Below are 26,465 nucleotides of genomic sequence, written 5' to 3' on the forward strand. Positions count from 1 at the left end.
TCTCTCTGCCCCTCCCCCGTTCATGCTCTGTCTCTCTCTGTCTCAAAAATAAATAAATGTTAAAAAAAAAAAATTTTTTTTTAAATGTAGTAAGAGCTTACTTATTGTCTCCCTAGACCGTGTGTGTTGAGAAAGATGTAAAACACATTTCTTACTGTGGACCGTGGGCTGTGGACAAAAACTTGAGAGCCACCCCGTGAATCCCCTAAAGGTCTCATTCAATCTAAAACCAAAACGGTTCCAGTACTGATGCTAACCACCCATACTGAACTACCGCACGTCCCGGAAATGACTACTGCATCATAAGATACGGATAAGACTAACTTTGCTGTCGATTTTGAGATCACCAAATTGTTCACCTAAGATCAGTCTCTATACTTTGTCTCTCAAGACTTACAACCACCTGCTGAAAATTTTTACAAATTAAGAGAATACATTTGTAGAGGGAGAGAAAAGGCAGCAGCAAGTTTTAAGACGTAATAATTTGAAATTCATGCTGCATCAGGGCTGCGTTGAAAGTAAAGCCCCGTTAACGGAGCACAGAGTGGTGACAGGAGCACTGGACTGAGACAAGGCCTAGGCTTGAATCCTAACTCAGATGGAGCAGGTCAGATGATTAGGCGAGGATTACACAGCGAATGGACACGAAGGTTCCTTGTAAACTACAATGTACCACACATACGAAAGGCTCAGTAAGGGGAGCTACCCTGCAGCCGTGAACAGATTGAGTGAGGAGGCAAAAATTCTGAACTCCATCACCAATGTGCCTCATAGCTGCTCAGATAAACTGCGCAAATAAAGCAATATTGAAAATATCTGCCCACAACCCAGCTCCTATTTTCAGATTTTAAATTTTAAAAATGACTTACGAAACAAAAACAGACAAAACCTGGGAATCACCTTTAATCGTTGCAGAAACTGAAAAACAGCCCAAGTATAACTCACACTCCCCCAAGATCCCTCGGTGTGCCCCTTACTCTGGATGTATCGGGGATCTCGTTCACCTCAAAGGGCTGTTAGGAGGCTTAAATATCTGTGGGTCAGGCACTTAGACAAGTGCGGCACACACTACTTTATCAATGTAGCCATCCTAGCAAGATGATCTGGGCTGAAACACCTAACCGATTCCTTCCGTGGTAAAATGGGAATCAACAGTACCCACTCTACAAGGATTTCGTAAGAATCAAACAGGACTCTGTGAAAATGACTTATAACCCAGTATGAATGCGAAGTACTTATCAAACTGTATTAGAGCCGAATTCCCCTACAGCGTCAAAAAGACAAGGACTGTGGAAATGTTCCAGATTTAAAGAAGCTACAGACAGATAACAACCAAATGCAGTATCTGGCCCTTGACTGGTTCTTGTACCGAAAGGGAAATTTTTCAATAAAGGAGATTATTGTGTCAACTGATAAAACTGTACTACTGAGAGCTGATTAAAGTATTTTACAAATGTAAATTAATGAAGCTGATAACTATACTGTGGGTATGTAAGAGATTATCCCTATTCTGAAAAAATACACACTGAAATGTTTAGTGGTAAAGGACTACAGAGTATGTAACTTACTCTACAGTAGTTCAGGGGGGAAAACCGAGTATGTGTGTGGATGGAGAGACAGGCAGAATGAACAAACTAATAAAGCAAATGGGGTAAAATGTTAACAGGTGAATGGGTGAAGGTACTGGTGTTCTCTGGAGAATTTTTGTTTCTGTAATTTTTTTTAATTGTTTTCTTCAAATTTTTATATAAATTCTAGTTATATATATAACATACAATGTAGTATCGCCTTCGGGAGAATTTAACGATTCATCACTTACATCTAAGTATCTTACATGCTCAACACAAGTGCCCTCCTTAACACCCATCACTCACCCAACCCATCCCCCACCCGCCGCCCTCCACTGACGCCCGGTTTGGTCTCTATTGTTAAGAGTCTCTTATGGTTTCTTGATTTCGGCTCAGGGCATGATCTCACGGTTCGTGGGTTCGAGCCCCGCACTGGGTTCTGTGCTGACAGCTCAGAGCCTGGAGCCTGCTTCGGATTCTGGGTCTCCCTCTCTCTCTGCCCCTCCCCCGCTCACACTCTGTCTCTGTCTCTCTCAAAAATAAATAAATGTTAAAAAATGAAAATTAAAAAAAAGTCTCTTATGGTTTGTTTCTGCAACTTGTAAATATCTGAGATATCATTATTATGAATATAACTAGTATTATCACCATATACAAAGCCTAACACGCATGCACCCACGCACACACACACACCTGCAGAGCCACAGAAAATTTTAACCCTAACACTTTTAATCCTTGCATATCATTATCTAACCAGTCAAAAGTTCTCTTCCATTAATAATTAATATTCTTTCACAGTCATAAAATATAATCTTCCAGGGGGCATGCCCCTTCCAGAATAGACAGCCATAGAAATACTTGGCCCTTCTCCTTTGTGAATTACGTAGTCACGTATTTTGTCCATTTGATTATTGGGTTAACTTGCATTTTCCTCACTGATTTGTAAATACTCTCTAAATCAAAAAGGGTTTGGGGGTGCTTGAGTGGCTCAGTCAGTTAAGCCTCCTTGATTTTGATCTCGGGGCGCCTGTGTGGCTCAGCTGGTTAAGCATCGACTCTTGCATAATCTCATAGTTTGTGAGATCGAGCCCCACATTAGGCTCTGTGCTGACAGTACAGAGCCTGCTTGGGATTCTCTCTCTCCCTCTCTCTCTGCCCCTCCCCTGCTCATTCTCTCTCTCTCTCTCTCTCTCTCTCTCTCTCTCTCTGTGTGTGTGTGTCGGTTGAGCGTCCAACTCTTGGTTTTGGCTCAGGTCACCATCACATGGTCTGTGAGTTCGAGTCCCACATCAGGCTCTTCTGCGCTGACAGTGTGGAGCCTGCTTGGGATTCTCTCTCTCTCCTTCTCTCTCTCTCTCTCTCTCTTCCCCTCCCTACTCATGCTCTCTCTTTCTGTCTCTCTCTCTCAAAATAAATAAACTTAGGAAGGAAGGAAGGAAGGAAGGAAGGAAGGAAGGAAGGAAGACACAAAAGGCCACCCTGTGTATAATTCCATGACATAATATGTCCAGGATAGGCAATTCCATACAAACAGAAAGCAGGTTAGTGATTGCCAGGGGCTGGGGAGAGGAGGGGAATAGGAATGACCACTAATGGGTATGGAGGTTCTTTTTAGGGGGATGAGAACATTCTGCAATTAGATAGCAGCTCCTGTCATAGCACAACTTTGTGAATATACTGAAAACCACTAAATTTTAGATCTTTTAAAGGTGAACTTTATCTCAACAAGCTATTAAAAAAAAAAATTACATAGAAAGCTACAGACTCTCTCTCCAGACAAATGCACATACCCAGTACTATAATCAATGATGCAAGCAAAGGGGGGATGTGAAGAAAAAGGGAGCTGTGTATGGAGACACTGTCCTTGGCCCTGTGACTGGCACTCTCTCTCATACGCTCAAAGTGGAAGAATAAATTAGAATTACCCTATGGAGGGCCATTTGACAATATCTATCAAAATGTAAAAACTACCTGCCTTCTGCCTCTAATTTCAGTTCTAGGAATTTCTCCTACAGATATACTTGCACATAAACAAAATTAAATGAGTACCGAGTTATTCAATGAAGGGACTGCTTATAAAGAAAAAACCTTAAGTAATTAGGACACCCTAACGAAACAGGCTACCACGCAGCTAGTAAAGGAACAAGAAAATGTTCTAAGTGCCGATACGCCAAGTACGTGAAGATATACTGAAGGGGAAAAGGAAGGTGCAGGGCAGCATGTAGACACTAGTTACCATTTTTGTAAAATAGGTAAATAGGTAAAACTGTAAATACCAACATATTAAGGAACTGTCTCAGGAACGACGCATGAAAAACTAGTAACAGTGACTGCTTCTGGACAGGGGAACCAAGTAGCTACAAAGCATCTGGGGCATGGAAGGACTGTCTTCAGGAACAGGTTGCAGGAAGGGAAACCAGAGAAGAGGGAATTAAGTATTAACTATTTATTAAGATGGAAATCAGCATCCCTTTAAAAATAATTATTTCCTGGGGTGCCTGGGTGGCTCAGTCGGTTAAGCGGCCGACTTCGGCTCAGGTCATGATCTTGGAGTCCGTGAGTCTGAGCCCTGTCTGTGCTGACAGCTCAGAGCCTGGAGCCTGGAGCCTGCTTCGGATTCTGTGCCTCCCTCTCTCTATGCCCCTCCCCTGCTCATGCTCTGTCTCTCTCTCTCAAAAATAAATAAACGTTAAAAAAATTTTTTTTCAAGAATTATTTATTAACCTGATCAAGATGCCAAACTGAAAAAAAAACCAAAACCAGAACAAAGACTGCCACAGCTGCCACAGTTCACAAATCTAACCTAATGACACAAATCTAAGAGTGGTACCAGCAGGGCGGGGGGAGAAACACCTTCTGTTCCCTTTCCAAAACCACTGTAACCACAAATGAAATGATTTGCCAAAGTCCTTATTCAAGATAAATTTTTAGAAGGCCCACACCTCCATCTAAGGAGAAACTACAAATATTTTAACAAAGCATGTTTTTCTCTGATCTGCAGAGTCCCTGCTAGCAGCAAAGCCAGAAAGCAGTCAGCACAGAAATAATCTTTTACTAAAATCCGGATGGCTTTTTCGGTCTCCAAATCCTTCCTGTTGAATTTGTTCTGACGGATTCCTTTACTTTCAAAGCCTACAGAAATATCATGAGCCCGTGTCTGTGTTGTGAAGGAATTTAGTCATAAAAAGTATCTATTCATTATTTATCTTCTTAGATCTAAGCTGGCCACACCATTTAAGGACATTCAGCTCACTCTTAGACCTAACAGAGAACCCATTCTTGGGTGTCACAGATAAAACGAGCAGCTTAAGCGTCATTAAAAAAGAAAAAGAAATTTTTTTTTCCAAAATAGAGCACAGGCACTCTCCATTTTTCTAACAGTTTCTCTGCATTGCTTTGCACTGGAAATAAATTACGTTAGATTTGTATTTTCCTTGAAAGGGACTTCTCTAGGGTCTCTTGTGAGTCGTGTTACTATACGTCTTCCCGGGCATGCCAAGAATACAAGGCCCTGACCACTCTTTACCCAGGCCATTTCTCAGGGCTGTTTCCAGCAAGAAACCTTGAGAGATGAGGTAACGTCTTCCTCTGGACAATGAGGAAACTTGCCCACCACTTGCTGTAAAGCTCAGCATTCCTTCACTGTAATAAAGAAACACCGTGTGCACAGCATCCGTCTGGGCCCATATCATGTGACCTCCACGCTCACAGTACTAACATACCCGAAATCTTAAACCTAACGGTGTAACGGTGTCTCCAGAGAAACGAAGCGACAAAGTTCCAGTCCACTATGCTAGAAGAATCCCACTCACGCCATTTCTAATACCTGCAGGCAGGGAGAAAGGGATCTCCCCAGCACCCAGCTTCTTATGATGGCTTTAGTGATTAGGGCAGGATCCCCCAAAGGGAAGAGACTAGGATGGGAGGGTCAAGGTCACTAAGTAAAGAATCAGAGAGTACAAGGTAATAAAAGGTTTGTAAGATGCTTCATGGGGTGAATGGGCTGAGAAGAAGGCCTGGGGCCTCCTGTCAGCAGAGCCTGTCTCTGATCAGCCTCCCATCTGATGTGATTTCTCCCGGATCAGCCTCCCATCTGATGTGATTTCTAGTTCTGACCTAGCTCCTGATCATTTTCTTTCCACTGTTACCACCTACTGATTTCCAATAGGGGTTTGCTTCACCTTGGCCCAGTGCGAAGGACACACAATACAATTTCACCACACTTTTTTTTTTTTCCTGGTCTTTTATCCCAAACAAGACAACTACAACAATATAACTCCATGGACCTAAAACCAGAGCCATAATGCTTCATGAACTTTATGGAATTATGGTGGGTAGAGGGCAGTAGTTATGGCAATGCAGATTTAAACAGACTGCTTGCTTTCAGCCCTTGGTTCCACGTCTGGCAACATTCAACAGCCCTTTAAAGAAAGATAAGCACGCTCTCCTATGAAGGCAACTCTGTAGTTCCAAGATTGCCATTTACTAAGAAACTGCATAAGAGAATTTCTACCCTGAAATGAGAGACCATGTTCATTTTTTCCATCACGCTCAGAGCCAAAAACCAACCACATTTCTTGAAAACTTAGGTGAGGTTTCCAAGAGTTAAACAGAACAGATTTACCAGCAAAAGGCAGGAAGAGTGAGATTATAATTTGAACCAGGCAAACTGTTTCATAACAGAAAATGTGGCACTTAATGCAGTTTGCAGAATATGGTATGCAAAAAACGCTACTTAGGGCAGTAGCAGGTCTCCAGAGACTGAAACTAGCCAAACAAAAGAACAAAAAAGGTAGGAAAAAAGAAGCCATGTCAGCCTTACAAAGCCACAAAAGACTGATATGCTTTCTTTTGCTGAATTACTGCTTTTTCACCACACTTTTGGCTTAAAAGCACAAAAAGCACATAATGAAAAATTTTTCTTTTGGGCCATTTTTAATCAGAAATTTATACCACTTCAAATTTATCATAATTTCATGGGACTTGAGTCTAACAAACGCACGCACTACTAAGGTCAACCACGTTACTAACACAGGAGACCATCCCAGCAGATCAAAGTTTCCTGCAGCTCCTTCTGGAACAAATTTACTTTGGGTTCCTGAGAGGCTTGGCCAGCTGATAGGACAGACTGATGTTTCTTCACTTGAAATAAACATTAAGTCAAAACCTCTACCAGAAAACTCATACTGAAAAAGCCTGGCTCACTTCCTGATATGCAGGCCAAGGAAAAATAAGCACAAAACCTCAACTCAGGTTGACTAGAAAATTTATTCTAATCGCCTTTAGGTCTCTTGCACTAGACACACAGTACTTGAAATCTTTCTCCTATAATACTGTCGACTCTAAACTCTGAAAAGTAGTAAGAATGCTAGCCAATAAATACTGCTTAAAAAAAAAATCATACCTATTGGTTCTATACTTCTGCATCTCACACGTCCCCCAGTTCAATGTTGATGGAGGCTTCATCAGTAAATTATTCACCAGATTTACAGAATACTCTTAAGGGTGTAAGAGCAGAACAAACATGGTCTTTCGCACCAGAGAAGTTATAGTGAATGTCTAATTGATCAATAAATAATCAACTGAAATGTTCAGAGATTACAAAATGGGTCAGCAGAACACAATGATGAGTACCAACATGAAGATGCTCATTATTTAGGGGCGCCTGGGTGACTCAGTTGGTTAAGCATCCTACTTGGGCTCAGGTCATGATCTTGCGGTTCACAAGTTGAAGTCCCCAGTGGGGCTCTGTGCTGACACCTTAGAGCCTGGAGCCCGCTTCAGATTCTGTGTCTCCCTCTCTCTCTGCCCCTCCCCTGCTTGCACTCTGTCTCTCTCGCTCTCTCTCAAAAATAAACATTAAAAAATAATTTTAAAAAAAGATGCTTATTATTCAGACATTAGCTGGAAGAAAGAAATTAAAAGATCTCCTCCTATTTTTAAATACAACGACTGGATCAAAGGATTTTAGGATTGGAAGGACCCTTTCTAAATAACGCTACCTGTACCTGTTCTAGGTGAGTCCTCTGGAATAACCCAGATCAATCACCCTGTTTTCCACACATCAACCTTCACGTCCTAGAATCGCCTCTCAGATCTACATTCAGTGTTCTTCAGTTTACGGAGTCATTCCAAACCTTAAACGCTGCCTCTACCCAGAACGTAGTTTCCAGACACCCTTCCCATCCTAGCCACATTCCTCTGGACTGGCCCATGATCGGACGTTGTTAAGTCTACGAATACGGACTAACATTATGTTAGTATTTTAACAACTGTGACATACTGTTAATCTATATTTTCTAAAGTTCTAATTAGTCTCTACCTTTTTCCATGTCTAAGGTATTTCATAACAAATACTTTAGGGGCACTTGGGTGGCTCAGTAGGTTAAGCATCCAACTTCAGTTCAGGTCATGATCTCACAGCTCATGAGTTCGAGTCCCACATCGGGCTCTGTGCTGACAACTCAGAACGTGGAGCCTGTTTCGGAATCTGTGTCTCCCTCTCTCTCTGCCCCTCCCCACTCGTATGCAAGCACACATGCACTCACTCTGTCTCTCAAAAACAAACATTAAAAAAATTAAAAATAAATAAATAAATACTTTAAATGTCCTAACATGGAATAAAGACAACTTTGATATTTTCTGTTGCTAGTTCCATTGCACAGAAGAAACATTCAATTTATAATTTAAAGAGGATTAAAAGGAAAACTTAAAGGGTCATTTTAAAAATCCTCTTTCATCATTCTTAGCCTTCTCAGCCTCCTATGAAAAGCACACCCTTTCTTTTATTGGTTGTACCATCTTTTTTTTCTTTTTTAATTTTTTTATATTTATATTTGAGAGAGAGAGAGCGAGCGAGCAAGCAGGCAAGGGGCACAGAGAAAGGGAGATACAGAATCGAGGCAGGCTCCAGGCTCTGAGCTGTCAGCACAGAGCCCGACGCGGGGCTCGAACCCACGAACTGTGAGATCGTGACCTGAGCCGAAGTCAGACGCTTAACCGACTGAGCCACCCAGGCTCCCCCCCATCCTTTTTTTTTTTTTTTTTTTTTTTGAAAAAGGGTGAGAGAACAAGTACGCATGTGCAAGCAGGGGAGGGGCAGAGGAAGGGTGGAGGGTAGAAGAGAGAGAATCCCAAGCAGGCTCCACATTCAGCACAGAGCCCAACCAGGAACTCGATTCCATGACCCTGGGATCATGACCTGACCTGAAATCAAGAATCGGATGCTCAACCAACGGAGCCACTCAGGTGCCCCATACAACTTTTTTTTTTTTTTTTTTTTTTTTAATTTTTTTTTTTTCAATGTTTATTTATTTTGGGACAGAGAGAGACAGAGCATGAACGGGGGAGGGGCAGAGAGAGAGGGAGACACAGAATCGGAAACAGGCTCCAGGCTCTGAGCCATCAGCCCAGAGCCCGACGCGGGGCTCGAACTCACAGACCGCGAGATCGTGACCTGGCTGAAGTCGGACGCTTAACCGACTGCGCCACCCAGGCGCCCCCCCATACAACTTTTTAACTGACAAAACCACGGAATTGTTTTGGATTGTTGTTTACTTACTGTGGAAATTTTCCCACACACCACAAGGAAGGAAAGACGACACACCCAACTTTGATGATTGTCAACATTTTGCCGATCTTGTTTCCTCCATCTTGGGCTCCCCGCCCCACCCCCAGAGTATCTCAAGCAAATGCCAGCGTATCGTTTCATCTTCAACTGAAACACACACTGTGTATTAGTGCCTATTATGCCACAGGCACTGTGCTTAACCTTTTCTGGACCTCAAATTAAAGGAACGTTAACAGTCAAGGCTAATCCTGTACCATCCATGTCTATTCTCATCCGACACTAATCTTCCCCCGCGTCTGGGTGCGGTTTTCAATACCTATAAACGCTATGGGAATTACTGCAGACCTTCAATGTTCTGCTTCATCAGAAAATATTCCTTTGTTATGGGTCTTTACAATATTTCCAGCTGAGGTCACTCGGTTGTGTTTAATGCAACAGAGGAGCAATTTCACTACCGGGCTGACACGCTGGGTTAATAAATTAGGGTGGACCGATCAGACAGTATTCGATAACCTTAAGAACTCACAGCGCTTTAGGACTTTAAAAGTACTTCGCAATACCTGAAGAAAAGGTAGTGTGGCAATATTCACAGCCAGTAATATCTACTTTTATCTTAAAGAAAACACATGAGTTTGGCTTCCCAGTAACAATTTGAGAGAATCCACTATTAGAATGGTTATTTGACTTTAACTTTCATTAAACTTTAGGCCCATGATATTCAATTGCTTCTTAGTACATAACGTGAGGTATTTTTGTGCCACTTTTTAAGAAAGCAGAGTGAGCTGGCAAATGCTGTAACTGGCTTCAGGGAGGCCAGATCTTAGGAAACTCTGTGATTTATAAATTACAAAAAAAAGAAACCTTCAACAGGCTAGAAAACCTGAAGATTTGCAAAGATGGGAAAACACCAACTAGTCACTGAGACAGAATTCCTAAGAGCAGGAAGTTATTACCCAGGGGTGAAAACCCTTCATAAGTCAGGACAGAAATATAAACCCTGATGAGAAAATAGTCTACAGACTCTTATCTGGGTCTTGCCAAAGACATTTCAATCAGGAGACCTGAAAGAATCCTGTAAGACACTAGTGTCTGCCTGGGCTGGGGAAGGGCTTGAAGAATGTGAGGAGAGGGCTCGAAAGAAGGAGTTACAGCAAAGTATGCAGACGTCACTTTTTTTTAATTTTTTAAGCTTTATTTATTTTGATTTTTTTTTTACATTTATTTATTTTTGAGAGACAGAGTGAGACAAAGTGAGAGTGGGGGAGGGGCAGAGAGAGAGGGAGACACAGGATAGGAAGCAGGCTCCACTCTCTGAGCTGTCAGCACAGAGCCCGACGTGGGGCTCGAACCCACAGACTGTGAGATCATGACCTGAGCCGAAGTCAGATGCTCAACTGACTGAGCCACCCAGGCGCCCCAAAGCTTTATTTTTTTTTTTAAATTTTTTTTTAACATTTATTTTTGAGACAGAGAGAGACAGAGCATGAACGGGGGAGGGGCAGAGAGAGAGGGAGACACAGAATCTGAAACAGGCTCCAGGCTCTGAGCGGTCAGCACAGAGCCCAACGCGGGGCTTGAACTCACGGACCGCGAGATCATGACCTGAGCCGAAGTCGGCCGCTTAACCGGCTGAGCCACCCAGGCGCCCCAAGCTTGCTTTATTTTTGAGAGAGAGAGAGAAAGAGAGAGAGAGAGAGAGAGAGAGAGAGAGAGAGAGCATGAGTGGGGGAGGAGCAGAGAGAGGAAGACACAGAATCTGAAGCAGGCTCCAGGCTCTAAACTGTCAGCACAGAGCCCGACCCAGGCCATGAAATCATGATCTGAGCCAAAGTCAGACGCTCAATCAACTGAGCCACCCAGGCGCCCCTATACGTCACTTTTTATCAAACAACTTTAGCCTCTTTCAAACCTTTTTGCTTGGGTTCTAACATAATAATCTGCCACCAAAGAACGGATGTGCAATCCCAGCACATTCTTTTATTTGAGGCAGTATAAAATAATTTAGAAAACAGAAACAAGGCAAGGAAAACAAAACGTGTTTTGGTTCTGTTGGTTTTGAAATCAGGTATGATAAAGCACTGGGTTTCAACACTTACATCCGAGCCCACACTTCTCACGGTGCTTTGTAGGACAGGTTTAGTCACAGAGAGTTTTCCATTCGCCAGGCTGTTGGCCACAGGGGCCGGCACCACATTCAGCATGGGATTAGGTAGTTGCGTGGCTCCCCCGGTGACAGCAAGGACCGGGGCAGGAGAGGGCAGGACTCCAGGTGCCTGAAGCTGGACCACGGCAGGCGAAGAGAGCACTACTGTTGGACCTGAGTGCAGAAAAAAGGGAAGGAATCACAGCGTGCACGACCATTGAGGCAGAGGATGCCGAACACTCAGGTCTCTTCTGCGGCTGTAACAGGAAGATGACACTGAAGGGATTTAAAACCACCAATGAAGGGGGTGCCTGGGTGGTTCAGTCGCTTAGGCGTCTGGCTCTCGATTTTGCAGATCGTGATCTCACAGTTTCATGGGTTCGAGCCCCGCACTGGGCTCTATGCTGATAGCACAGAGCCTGCTTGGGATTCTCCCTTTCTCCCTCTGTCCCTCCCCTGCTTGTGCTCTCTCTCTCAAAATAAATAAATAAACATTAAAAAAAAACAGAAACAAAAACCCCACCAATTAAAACATAATCAATAGCAGCACACACACACACTTCTGTTGTTGTATTTTTAATGAAAACTAAATTTGTTCCCTTTGAAGTTATCATTAATAATGTATTTCCATATTTTTTCTCAACTGTATGTGTGCCAAACTTGGTAAGTTATACATAGATTTTTCTATCAACCTCTGAAATTAGTACTAAAAAATATTTTTCTTTTTTTTTTTTCTTTTTTTTAATTTTTTTTTTTCAACGTTTATTTATTTTTTGGGACAGAGAGAGACAGAGCATGAACGGGGGAAGGGCAGAGAGAGAGGGAGACACAGAATCGGAAACAGGCTCCAGGCTCTGAGCCATCAGCCCAGAGCCCGACGCGGGGCTCGAACTCACGGACCACAAGATCGTGACCTGGCTGAAGTCGGACGCTTAACCGACTGCGCCACCCAGGCGCCCCAAAAATATTTTTCATATTGTAAGTAACAAGACTTTTATACTGAACACTGAGAGCCACATATTTTATTTTATTTTTTAAATTGTTTTTAATGTTTATTTTTGAAAGAGAAAGAGAGTGAGCAGGCGAAGGGCAGAGAGACAGGGAGACACAGAATCCAAAGCAGGCTCCAGGCTCTGAGCTATCAGCACAGAGCCCGACACGGGGCTCAAACCCATGAACTGCGAGATCATAACCTGAGCCAAAGTTGGTCATGGCTCAACTGACTGAGCCACCCACGCACCCCAAGAGAGCCATGTATTTTAAATTAATCGGATTTAGAAATACAACACCAAAAATATATGAACGGTGATTCAGTAACTCAATACTTGGAAAGACAGGAGCTACAAATATCAAAATGTTAAAACTTGCAGCAATATTTATAATAGCCAAAATACAGATGCAACCCAAGTGTGCATCAACAGATGAATGGATGAGGATGTGGTAAATACAGGCAATGGAATACATAAAAAAGAACGAGATCTTGCTGTTTGCAACAACATGGATGGATCTAGACAACATAATGCTACGTGAAATAAGTCAGAGAAAGACAAATACTGTATGATTTCATTCATATGTGGAATTTAAGAAACAAAACAAACCAACAGATAAAAGGGACAAACAGCAACAAAAACCAGACCCTTAAATACAGAGAACGAGTGGTCGCCAGTGGGGAGGAGGGTGGGAAAAGGGTGAGATAAAGGGATGTAGAGCACACTTCCTGTGATAAGCACTGAGTAACGTATAGAGTTGTTCAGGCGTTACCTGCACACCCGAAACTAGTAAGACTGTATGTTAATTAGACTTCAATTAAAAATATACTTTTGGGGGTGCCTGGGTGGCTCAGTCAGTTGAGCGGCTGACTTCGGCTCAGGTCATGATCTCACAGCTCGAAGGCTCGTGAGTTCGAGCCCCGTGTTGGGCTCTGTGCTGACAGCTTAGAGCCTGAAGCCTGCTTCGGATTCTGTGTCTCCCTCTCTCTGACCCTCCCCTGCTCATACTCTGTCTGTGTCTGTCTCTCTCTCTCTCTCTCTCAAAAATAAACAAACGTTAGACAAAAATTTTTTAATATATTTTTTATAAAGTTGTTCATGATACCATTGTTTAAAAAAAATGTTAAAACCATCTGAGATGAATTCGCAGCTAACAGGCACAGGAAACATAAATCCGTAATTTAAAACAGTCTGTAGACAATACCAACTCCCCCTACACACACAAAATGGCCTACAAATCTTTTCTCAATCCTCACATTTAACATTATTTTTTCAATTATGTTAATTGGAGAATCAGTATCATTAACCTAAAGAAGACTCCTGTAACTCATAACTGTGGTCTATTAAAAATCTTACCTGCCTGCTCAATGTTTCCTTTCAGAGCCGGCCAATTTTATCAGGTGCTGAAAGCCTCCCCCAATATCCACAGCTGCTTGAGCAAAATATCTAACAAAATAAAGGTACTAAAGTAACCAGCAACTAAAATTACATAAATATTTATAATTCTTCTTTAAAGGGAAAAAAAAAGCATTATACTTTCAGACAGTGTAACATGACCCATGTAAAACTCAGCTCGGTATTTCAAAGGATCAAGGAAAACTGAAAATCTAAATAATACTTCGGAACACCTGTTTGTTAAGAACACCTGTCTTAGCATAAAAAAAAGTCACATCTATTAAATCAAAGTCTTTGTTTCAGATGGCCTCAAAAAGCATACTAAAAGTAGAATTTAGTTAATAGCATTACATCCCAGATAAATTATTAAATTAGCACAAAAGATGTGAAAGTAATACGTACACTTTACTTGGACAAAAATGATCACTAAACATTTTTATCTTCTTTTCCCTTGGACTCCTTTTATGAAACAAAAACGTATAAAATAAGGAAATGACTCAGAAGCAGATATAAATACGCTTAGACCAAATGTGCAAATATAAAAATAAATTAAATAAATAGCATGTGACCAAATGTCAAGTTTTTTAGTAACACTTGTTAAGAAAACACAACACTCATTATTAACTCATCATTATGTAAAACTTCAACCAAGGGTTCCCACCCTGAATATAAGTATTTTTCTTTAACATCAAAAAGTATGGGGCAACTGGGTGGCTCAGTCGGTGAAGCATCCAACTTCAGTTCAGGTCACGATCTCATAGCTCTTGGGTTCGAGCCCCGTGTCAGGCTCTGTGCTGACAGCTCAGAGCCTGGAGCCTGCTTCAGATTCTGCATCTCTCTCTGCCCCTCTCCCTCCCTCCCTCCCTCCCTCTCTCTCTCTCTCTCATACACACACAAAAGTAAATAAATATTAAAAAGAAAAAATTTTTTTAAAAAGTATCATGGCCACCCAAGATGGTCAGGGCTGTCCATTCAGTTTCCGGGGACTGAGAAAATACATGTTGAGAAAAGGCTATTAAGAACTTAGTAAAAATTTAAAATAAATCTATAGTTTATTACTCGGAACTATAGCCACAAAAATCTGAAAACCCGGAGTACAAAGATATATAAAACAAATTATTCAGTGTATAGAAAATGCCTGCCCCCTCTATGGGTTTGCAGATGCCTTTTGCACAATGCCCAAGGCTACCACTCCCACCACCCACACCTTAGGTCCACAGTTTGTAGGCTGGGAACCACTTGACCTAAAACCATACTTCGAGAAAGAGCATTATTAGAAGCAGTGTTCCACATCTTGTGAGTTTCAAAAGTACAATAAAAAGGTCCTGAAATGAAACACTGTTCGGTGAACTTTGGGATTATTCCAAAGACAAGAGGGGTAAGTGTAAAGCGTTAAGTCATTTCAAAGACAGGGATCATACTTCTAGTTCCAGCTAACACATGCAGGAGGCTTCGGGATATTTCTTCAACTCAGAAGAATAACCCAAGTCTGTCCTGTCTGTGGCCTAGCTGGCAGCATCCCCTTGCTGAGAGAACCACATCATGGAGTGAGGGAGACAGAGCACCACTGAGGCAAGGTCTGTGGACCGAATGTGGCTCCGAGTCCAACCAGGCCACCGCCGCCTCCTGTTTTCTGTAACGCACGTCAAGCCCTCTCATCCCAGGGTACACAACTATCCCCAAATCAGCTAGCATCTAAACCGAGGATCCTCTAAGTACTCCAGGCCTGCTTGGGTCTCAAGACTGAATGGGGAGAAATTTCTAATACAACGTGTTCAAGAAAAACTCAGAGTGACTTGCTAAACAGGGACCCGAAGGTGCTCACAGATCGTAAAATGTAATGCAAAGAACTGTTCTGGGCCTCAGTTAGCAGCTGAACATAGTGACGGCTGTTCCTAGCGTGGAAACGGTCCAAAAGGACATACCAAAAGGCTGTTTATCCCTTTCAGCCTGCTCAAAATCCTCTTAGGCATTACACGCAAATCCCCCTTAACAGAACATGGCTAGATTCAATGCTAAATGCTTCTATGTATGACTCATCGATTGTAATAGTTCTTTCTTGTCAATCTTCTTCAAAGGCTTCAAACTATGGATCCAGCATTGCTGAATGCCTACCTTGTCTAAAATAGGACAGCTATGCGACCTGGGGTAAATAATTTCTCTGTGTCTTAATTTTCTCCTCTGTGAAATGAAGATAATAATAGTCCCTATCCTCACAGAGCTGATGTAAGGATTCAACAAGATAATGCACTGAAACACTTATAACAGTGTCTGCCACACAGAAAGAACCTCAATGTTGGCTGTTATTAACTGCCATTTCTGTATAATAATAGCTTCCACGAAGGGTACTGCATGTATTATTAATTCATTAGTTCTCATAGTGGCTGCTATTTAACTGTTTACATAAATGTGTTAACTCCCAATTAGAATTGTTGAGATCAAGGGGCACATCTCTGCGTTCTTTTAGCGGCAACAAAGTAGTATGGTGACTAATTACAGGCCGTGAGCCAGACCCCCTGGGCCCAGGTTCTGACTCTACCTCTCCTGAGCAGAATGACCTGGGGCAAGTTATATCACTTCCATCGTCCGTTTCAATGACTTGCGCTATCATCCACTCAAAAAGCCCAAGACAGGGGGTGCTTGGGTGGCTCAGTCGGTTGAGCGTCCGACTTCAGCCCACGTCATGATCTCGCAGTTCGTGGGTTCGAGCCCCGCATCGGGCTCTGCGCTGACAGCTCAGAGCCTGGAGCCTGCTTCGGATTCTGTGTCTCCCTCTCTCTCTGCGCCTCCCCTGCTTGCACTCTATCAAAAATGAATAAACATTAAAAAATTTAAAAAAAAAAAAAAAAAGCCCAAAACAGGATACATTCCGCTCTATCCTTCATTCCCCTTCCAAACCATCCAACCACCAAGCCTGTGATTCTGCACTTTTCCATACTCGCACTCTCTATCCTGGATCTCCATTCTCACTGATACAGCAGGCTTTCACCAGCCCTCACCTGCACTCCTCCTAACAGTCTTAGCGGACTTAGGGGCAGAAACTGTTCCAGGCAGACAGAACGGTCTGAGCCAAGAAACTAGGGAAAACATGAGAATTCAAGGGACAGCGGCCAGATTCATCGGGCTAGAAGAGGAAGTTGGGTTTATAAAAAGGAGTGATTATAATGTAAAGTTAGAAAACGAAACTAGAGCCAAACCATGGTGCGCTTAACTTCCAAGTGAGAGAATTTGAACTTGATCCTGTAGGAATTCCTTCTCTTTTAATAGTAAAATATTTACTGCTGATACTTATGTTGATTACCTGTAAAATGCCTTTCCTGTATCTCCCCTCTACCTATTTCAAATAAATGGAAGACATACTTAAATCTGTATGTTTTAATAATACCAACTCTCTAGACTGTACTACAAAAACAGACAAGCACCTTATATTAGCACCTGCTCCCCAAACGTAAGTACTATCTTCAGATAATGGGAAGGCACTGACATTCTGAATAATGTGTGATTCAGGTTTCTGAACCTGATAACCTGCTCAGAAAAGAACAGTTTGTCTTCTATCACTCAAGCATGATCTGCTAAGAGCAAATTCTTAGCAATACCCTTTGCTTTACACACTTGTCATAATAATGTCAAGTGTTGCTTTGTATACTTGTGTTTTAATACATTACAGGAACTATAACGAGGTTCTTCACAAGTTTAAATTCTTAGCCTTTGGGAAGATACAGACCCTTCTGAAATCCCGATAAAAGTTTTGGAGACTACTCCTTAAAAAATGCACATATACAATAAATCTTACATCTTATTTCAAGGAGTTCATGAACACTTTACATCCATTCACAGACCACAAGCACACCCATTCTGTAGGACCACTATTTTTCCCACGATAAAGGCAGCAGTTCTGACCCTGCACTGAAAGCACAGGTATCTCAGGTTTGTCGGAGGGGGGGGGGGGGGGGGGGTGGTAGAGATTGATGGATTTTTCACTGGCTTGTCCAGTCTCCCACCTGGTTCTCCTCTTTGTCAATGTCCTATTGTTCACGACCTTGGAATAGAACAAAACTAACAAATTAACTAGAAATCAAATTTATGACCTTTGCTCTCATTAAAACTTGCTCTTCTTGCTCCAAAGAAGTGAATGAACAACCCAGAACCGGGAACAGCGCCATAAAGACAAGTGTAACAATGGTGGTTTGTTTATAACCCATGCCCCATTAAGACCTAGTCCTAAATTCAGGGAAAGAACGATAAACAAGTTTTCCTTTACTCTTGTGTGCACATAGCAATATGAAGAGAGTGATAGGCAATCTGCCTAAGACATCTCCATGTGCAAATGATTCCTATATCTGCACAGTTACCAAATCCTCAAACATGAACTTCTCTCAATAACTTCTTGCAATGCTAGATGTAATTCCTGCAGAATCAAGTATGTGAGGCCATCTGGTGGATAAAATATAGAAACACACACATTCTTAACTACATGAAGACAAGCATTCAGATTCTTGTCTTTTTTTCTTATTTTATTTTATTTTTTTACATTTATTTATTTTTGATAGAGACAGAGGACAAGTGGGGGAGGGGCAGAGAGAGGAGAAGACACAGAATCCAAAGCAGGCTCCAGGCTCCAGGCTCCGAGCTGTCAGCACCGAGCCCGATGCGGGGCTCAAACTCACAAACCATGAGACCACGACCTGAGCCAAAGTCCGACACCCAAGCGACTGAGCCACCCAGGCGCCCCCAGATTCCTTTCTAATGTCCCTACTCACAATCATGTTTACCAAACCATGTTGCCTCTGCAGAGACTAAGAGCCTGATCCTTTTGCCAAAACTCACCTATTAGACCTGTAATGTTATTTTACATGCTGACCTGTTCTTAAAAACAAGAGTTCAGGGGCGTCTGGGTGGCTCAGTCGGTTAAGCATCTGACTTCATGACCTCATGGTTTGTGAGTTCAAGTCCCACATCGGGCTCTCTGCTGCCAGCGCAGAGCCTGATCTGGATCCTCTGTCCCTCTTTCTCTCTGTCCCTCCCCTGCTCGTGTGCACTTTTTCTGTCCCTCTCTCTCAAAAATAAATAAACGTTAAAAAAAAGTTTAAAACAAAAAACAAGAGTTCATAGACACAAAAACCTCAAGATGAAATGATACCAAGGAAGTTTCCCAGATCTTCTTCTTCATTACAAGTGGCTATACAAAATCACAAGCCTGACAGTTATTTTCCTAACTAAAACTGTAAGAAAAAAGACGTATCAAACATAACTCATCTGGAGAGCTATCTCCCTTGTTACGATAGGAACCACGTATTAGTTATCTCTGCGAATCCTCAAAACCAAGGACAATTCCTGGCACTCAGCGTGTGCTCAGAAATTATAACCCAAGATAAAACAAACAACATGACGCAACCTTAGTGCCCATCACTTAAACACACGCAGCCTCGGATTCTACTCAGGTACCTTTAGCGGGTGCAGGATGTATGCTGATAATTGGTTGCTGCTTTGCCAATGGCATCAGTGTTGGCAGTGTCTGAATTATGATGGTTTTTGCTGGAACGCTGGAGTTTGTCTGAGTCTTGGGTGCTGCTGGAAGTATTAAAGGCTTGGGCTGAATTGAAGGTTTTGAAGTCATCTGAATTTTTTTCTTTGGAGTCATTCCATTTGCTGGAGAAAATCCAAACAAATCACAAATCAATCTGAAAGCAATTCCCAGAACACAGCTTCCATTATACACCTTTTTCTACACATTATCTTGACTTCTTAGTAAGTATCCTCAACTGGAGTTTAAGCATAGCCACTCTAGATCTTACTGGACTCAAGAAAGGTCCTTAATCTGAGGTCTTCCCCTTTTCTTTTCAGGTACAATTGATATATAACCTTATATTAATTTCAGGTGTACGACATGATTCGGTATTTGTATCATGTAATGATCATCACAGTAAGTCGAATTACCACGTTAGCACAGTTACAATTTTTAGGATGATAATTCTTAAGATGTAATCTCTTAGCAATTTTCTAATATGCAACACAGTATTATTAACTACAGTCACCATGCTATACACGACATCTCCATGACTTATTTATTTTATAAATAGTGAGAGGGGCGCCTGGGTGGCTCAGTTGGTTGAGCGACCAACCTCGGCTCGGGTCATGATCTCAGAGTTTGTGAGTTTGAGCCCCGCGTCGGGGTCTGTGCTGACAGCTCGGAGCCTGGAGCCTGCTTCAGATTGTTTCCCTCTCCCTCTCTCTCTCTCTGCCCCTCCCCCCACTCATGCTCTGTCTCTATCTCAGAAATAAATAAACATTAAAAAAAAAAAAGAATTAGGGGCGCCTGGGTGGCTCAGTCGGTTAAGTGGCCGACTTCGGCTCAGGTCACGATCTCGCGGTCCGTGAGTTCGAGCCCCGCGTCGGGCTCTGTGCTGACAGCTCAGAGCCTGGAGCCTGTTTCAGATTCTGTGTCTCTCTCTCTCTCTGCCCCTCCCCTGTTCATGCTCTGTCTCTCTCTGTCTCAAAAATAAATAAACGTTAAAAAAAAATATATATATATATATATATAAGTAGTGAGATCTTCCTTTGTGACCAAGCTGCAGCGTTGGGAAGGGGATATATGAACTGGTAAAGGAGAACAGCTAAAATCACTGAATAAAGCCTAAAGATTAAGAGGTAATAAATGTCACAACTAAATGGCCCTCACAATCAATATCTAACCGAATCTTTGCATTCTCTCTTGAAAATGATGAGGCCTACTTCTACTTCAAAGCATTTTTCACCTATAAAGACAAAACAACCAAAGAAGATGATTCCCTGCCTTTCCTCTCCACATTAACTAACCATAACAAACAAAACAGGTCCACTCTTTTAAAACCAAAAACCCAGCTTACTAAACATGAACTTAATCCAACGTTTTCTTTTTAAAAACGGAACCTAAGCTCAGTCCAAGTTAGGACATGGAGTCATACCAACTCTGCTCCTAGGGCCAATGATGGGCTTATCTTCTTTCAGTGGCTCTGCTGAGGAGGGACTATGAGAGCTTTCACCGTACAAGGAAAGGGGAGACATCTGGGAAGCAGAAGACAAATCCAACTCCTCCTGTAGCAACATGAAACACAAACAGATTCATGCAGAAGCATACAGTCCTTGAGCAGAAATTGCTTAGAGGGGCAAGATCCATACATAAACAGATAAACGCTTCAGGACAACTTCAAGGCAAAGGTGTAATATATTTGAAACTTTGTATACTAAGTACTAAGAGTCTGGATAAATAAGCATTATCCATCAATACTAGGGAAAAATAACCCGAACTGCAGAGTATTCTATGTTATTCCTCTCATATTAAAGATGGGAATCACTGATCTGCTTCTTCGTTTCCTCCCACAAGCTTGGTATATATTTGGTTCCTAGCTATACAAACATTTAGTATATGATAAGTCTATGGTGAAAATGCCAATATCCTTTTCCCCCAATCTCCTATTCAGTCTTACAAGAAACTCAAAACAAATAGTTCTTACTAATTTTTATTCTTTATTTATTAATGCCGTCTTTGTCCCACATGTTTTGAAAGAAAGACAAACACTAAAAGGAACAGGGCTATTTTATTTAATGGATGAATTGGTAATACAGAGATGTACAAAGATAACATTTTCCAAGTCTTAACATTTAGCGGATCTGTCTCATTTTGTTGGCATACGGAAATTTAACATAGGATAAAAGTAGCATTTCTATTTTGAGAGAAAAAGATGTTACATATAATAATAGAATAGACATACATAAATACATCATACCATCTTCAAAATACTCTGTAAGAGTATTAAAAGGAAAATTGAGAGGGGCGCCTGGGTGGCTCAGCAGGTTGAGCACCTGACTTGATTTCGGCTTGGGTCATGATTTCACAGTTCGTGGGTTCGAGCTCCACACTGGGCTCTACACTGGTGGCGTGGAGTCTGCTTGGGATATTCCCTCTCTCTCTCTCTCTCAAAAATAAATAAATAAACTTAAAAAAATATTTTTTTTTAATTAAGAGAATATTCGTTTACTCTAAGTGTAACGTAGGCTCCCTTAATTTAAAACAACAACAACAACAAAAACCCAGAAGCCATAAAGGAAGAAGAAATTTGAACAAACAGTAATTAAAATATTTTATAATAAAAAATAGACCAGGGGCGCCTGGGGGGCTCAGTCCGTTGAGTGCCTGACTTCGGCTCGGGTCATGATCTCCCAGTTTGTGGGTTCGAGCCCCACATCGGGCTCTGTGCTGACAGCTCGGAGCCTGGAGCCTGTTTCAGATTCTGTGTCTCCCTCTCTCTCTGCCCCTCACTCGCACTCCCTCTGTCTCAAAAATAAATAAACATTAAAAAAAATTTTTTTTAATAAATAGATAATAAAAAAAAAAAAATAGACCATAAGTAAAGTTAAAAGATAAATACTGGGGCACATATCTGCCCAAGATAGACAAGGACAGGAACAGCCACTTCAATGAAAAAAATGCAAATGGCAGCTAAAGGCACGTTTTTTTTAAAAATCTTTTTTTTTTGTTTTGTTATTTTTCGATCAGAAGAAAAGAAGTTAAAATGACCTGGAGAAAATAGGGGAGAAATGGTCATTCCCAGTCATGCCGGTGAGAATGAGAGCTGTGTCGCTCACTGATCCTCAACAACTACTCAGCCCCAGCCACACACTGGGCTCTATGAACCTTACAGTACTTCAGAGTGTATCTGGGAGAAACCAAAGAGTACAAGATAACAACACAAGAGGATACGATTATCTTCATGGCCTTAGATGCTTAAAAGGTTATCGCCTAACATTCAGCAAGTATTCCTCATAAAAGTCCTAAAACACAAGAATTAGAGGGATACTTTCTTAACATCAAAAAAAAACCAAAAAAACAAAAAAACAAAAACTATGGGGCACCTGGGGGGCTCAGTCGGCTGAGTGTCGGACTTCGGCTCAGGTTATGATCTCACGGTTTTTGAGTTCGAGCCCCACGTCGGGCTCTGTGCTAACAGCTCAGAGCCTGGAGCCTGCTTCGGATTCTGTGTCTCCCTCTGTCTGCCCCTCACCTGCTTGATTGCTCGCTCTCTATCTTTCTCTCTCAAAAATAAAACATTAAAAAAAAAATTTAAAAAAAAAATCCATTCTAGGTTCTATGACCAAAGCATTACAAAAACAGACCATCTTAGAGCCTTCCCTGTCCTCAAAGAATGTATATTCTAACAGGCAGGAGAGAGGGCACCAGGGAGAAAAGACAGTAAGCCAATAAACAAAACAAAAAAAAAATACTGGATACTGGTAAAGTGCAAAGAAAATGAAATCATGAAGGCAAGAACATAGGGGAAGGAGGGCAAAACCAAAGAGACAAAGAATTTATTGCCCTCCCAAGGCCCTTCCTCAAGACTCCATTCCCTCAGGATTAAAGGAGATAATAAGATTCACAGTAGCATTTAATAAATGTTAACTGCCTCTTCCACATGCAGAATTCCCAGACAGCATTATAATCAAGATCACTGTAAAATCACCATAAAAGGGGGCGCCTGGGGTGGCTCAGTCGGTTAAGCGTCTGACTTCAGCTTAGGTCATGATCTCGCGGTGTGTGAGTTCGAGCCCCGCGTCAGGCTCTGTGCTGACAGCTCAGAGCCTGAAGCCTGCTTCAGATTCTGTGTCTCCCTCTCTCTGCCCCTCCCCCACGTGCACTCTGTCTCTGTCTCTCAAAAATAAATTTTAAAAAAACTTCAAAAAAATTTTTTTAAAAAATCACAGTAAAAGACTGGCTACTTACAGGAACGTGCTGGGTTGAAGAACAAGAGTCCACGGACTGAGGAGAGGAGACTGAACAACTCGAAGAGGCTGGAGAAGGTGGCTGAGGCTCTGCCTTAATGCCTTTAACGGAGAAACATGGAGTAAAAATTTTCCCGCTGCACCATACAAACTCAGAATACAGTTAGGAGGAAAGAAGGTAAAATCTACTCTTAAAATCCAATCACATTGAAGCCAAGGTCACCAAAACACATCATCGAATGTAAATTCAAGATGCAGAAAACAGTGAATCGAGTAGGCTACCATTTGTATAATAAATGATATACGTGCATATGTATGTATTTTCCCTCAGGTGCACTAGTTCTCTGGAAGGATAAACATGAACACATCGGTAACTGTGGTTGTCTCTGGGGAAAACGTGCTGGCTGAGGAACGGCAGCTGAAGGAGACATCTTTCTACCATACAGACTTGTTGGACCTTCGGAATATTATACCATATGCAAAACATTACAGGTTCGTCCAAAAATCACTTTTCGAAGTATAGGAAATCGGCAACAAGTATTTTGGAAAACACTCGTGGCAGTACGATTAAATCGCACGTACTGTTCACATCTTTCGAGCAACTACAGCCGAGGCCACGTTCCTGGGTGTCAAGTCTGCGACAGGGTGGGAATGAGAGAGGGCACATCCCTGCAACAGACTGCACTGTCCAGAGTTAGCTGCAAAATCTCTACCATCCCTCCTAATCTGTAATGTGATCTTGCCCTTCCCCAGTGAGAAGCAGCATCTGTTTCCCTCCGTTTGAAGCAAGGGGGTCTTAGGACTCCTTCCATCAACAGAGTATAGAAGTCACGCTCCATGGATTCCAAGGCCGGGAGACGTTAGGCAAACGCAGCTTCTACTCTGCGTGCTGGAACACTTAGATCGGAGCCTCTGAAGGCTGACTGCGTGAGACCACCAAGCTGAGAGCAAGCTCAGCCGCACAGAAAGACCAGGTGCAGGTGCTCTGACACTCCTGGGCATCAAGCCATTCGGGCCAGGCAAGAGATAACGTGAGTGAAGAGATATTAAGGTAATTCTAGCCCCCAACTTTCAAGCTACTCCAGCCTTTCAATCTTCCCAGTTGCGGTCTGGACATCACACGGCGGAAAAAAGCCACCCTTGGCGTACCCTGTCCTGACTCACTGATCCTGGGAGCATAATAAAACGGTTGTTGTTTTAAGCCACAAAGTTCTAGAGTAGTTTGCTACCTGACAATAGTAACCAGAACACCGGCCTTGGGTGGCCCATATTCTTTGAGGGAAGACAGGTATTGAGCAAGACACAGGAATATATAAAATGAGGGACTGGGACATGCAGGGGTGGGGAGGACTGCAATTTGGATGGGAGGATGTGCGGGTGACTGACTGACTCACTATCTCTCCGCGCTAAGTCTACCTCCTATTTATAGTCTGCGACGCACATTATTAAGACATGTCCCAGCTGGCTCCCTTTTAGGCCCCATCAGTGGGAGATACCCGAAGGACGCTAAAGGGAAGAGAGGGGAGAAGGGGGTTTCTTCCTCCTCCCGTCAGCTTCATCCCAGAAGTGACCGTTTCCTCCAGGTCCCAGCCTCTCTGAGCACATCCCAAACGTACTTTCACAGGGTTCCTTAAAGATACTAGCATCAGCCAGGGGGGGTGCCCCTTCCACAGAAGCATGTGTATCAGACGCATGGGACCCCTACACCAACTTCCCAAGTTCGGGTAACCCCAAGCTTCTTCTCTTTGATTCCCTAAATTCTGTCTGGTTCTCAGAGAGGCTAACCTCTTACAGAGATATTGTATATAATTCAAAATCAAGATTTTGGGTATGAATTCTCAATTCACTATGTGACTAAAACATAACATGAAATTCTTTATATCCATTCTGGCAAGAAACTTATATGTGCCCTGCCACATCAAAAGTAGAATATATAGTCCCTGGAATTTTTGACCCATCAAAGTAGCCCAGTAACCCCACCTAGTATTGACTGTTACCAAACTACAAAATAAAATGGATCTGTTTAAAATATTTACCAGTGAAATACACCATTACCTGTACAGAACTGGTTGTTGATGTCCAAAATGCCTGTCTCCCAAGGCATCAAATCCAAGTCAAAATCAAGAGTATCAAAATTATTTTCCTGTAGGTTTCAGGAAAAGGATATCAGCAAAAGGATATTAGAAGAATAAAAAGATCTAGAAATCAAACCTCAGACACAATTGGCCATAAATAATATAACTGCTACTACCCAACTTCATAACGAGACTTCAGCTGAATCTTCAATTATATCAAATATTAAAATGGTTATGTAAGCAAGAAGAGATCCACAGAAAAATGGACAATTTTCTTTTTTCTACTATACAGTACCTTTTCAAACTTCTAAAATAAAATTTCTAATTTTTTTTTTAATCCTAGAAGATAAAACTAGGTTTCTCAAAATAGAAGTCAATACACTTCTTAGAGGGACTCTTAAAGTTTTTTTTTTTCATTCAGATGACAATGTTTCTTACTTAAATATAAGCATATTCTGGATCATCTGAATAGCCATCTTATATTATTATACATAAAGAACTGTCACATGATTTCAGAGCCCTCACAGGTGTTTGAGATCAAGACAGTACTATTATCTTAAGTGTCTAGGGTTATGGAGACAAAAACAGAAGTAAGCAATATATAAATAGTACTACAAAGTTCAAGGCAGTTAATATTAACTTAATGTGACAGATAATAAAACCGCAACAGTAAAGAAAGTAAGCCTCAGGCAAAAAATAAAGATTAATCTCTTAATTAACAACCATTTGGTAACAATTTCTAAAATCATAGTATTTCACAACGTCTACTTTGTGGTTTATTTTTATTGAGAACAAAAGGAGAGAAGGTGGGGTGCCTGACTGGCTCAGTTGGTTGAGCATCTGACTTTGGCTCAGGTCATGATCTCCCGGTTCATGGGTTCGAGCCCCACGTTGGGCTCTGTGCTGACAGCTCAGGGCCTGGAGCCTGCTTTGGATTCTGTGTCTCCCTCTCTCTGCTCCACCCCGCTC

General features: G+C 42.0%; 1 protein-coding gene and 1 non-coding gene across 5 annotated transcripts in view; one reads left to right on the forward strand and one right to left on the reverse strand.

Annotated features, from left to right (window-relative positions):
* Nucleotides 1-26,465, reverse strand: part of ATF6 (activating transcription factor 6) — a 199,461-nt gene that overhangs the window by 159,461 nt on the left and 13,535 nt on the right. For all 4 annotated transcript variants that reach the window (XM_047839838.1, XM_047839837.1, XM_047839840.1 and 1 more), the window contains 5 exons: nucleotides 25,477-25,564; nucleotides 23,423-23,523; nucleotides 20,610-20,739; nucleotides 19,111-19,314; nucleotides 11,235-11,455 (listed from right to left, as the gene is read on the reverse strand). In XM_047839838.1, the coding sequence (XP_047695794.1) occupies nucleotides 11,235-11,455; nucleotides 19,111-19,314; nucleotides 20,610-20,739; nucleotides 23,423-23,523; nucleotides 25,477-25,564 (744 nt within the window). The remainder of the gene's footprint in view (nucleotides 1-11,234; nucleotides 11,456-19,110; nucleotides 19,315-20,609; nucleotides 20,740-23,422; nucleotides 23,524-25,476; nucleotides 25,565-26,465) is intronic.
* Nucleotides 26,310-26,394, forward strand: TRNAQ-UUG (transfer RNA glutamine (anticodon UUG)). Its single transcript has one exon. It is a non-coding gene; the product is annotated as a tRNA-Gln (tRNA).

Source organism: Prionailurus viverrinus, chromosome F1 (genome assembly GCF_022837055.1).
Source record: "Prionailurus viverrinus isolate Anna chromosome F1, UM_Priviv_1.0, whole genome shotgun sequence".
Classification (NCBI taxonomy): Eukaryota; Metazoa; Chordata; class Mammalia; order Carnivora; family Felidae; genus Prionailurus; species Prionailurus viverrinus.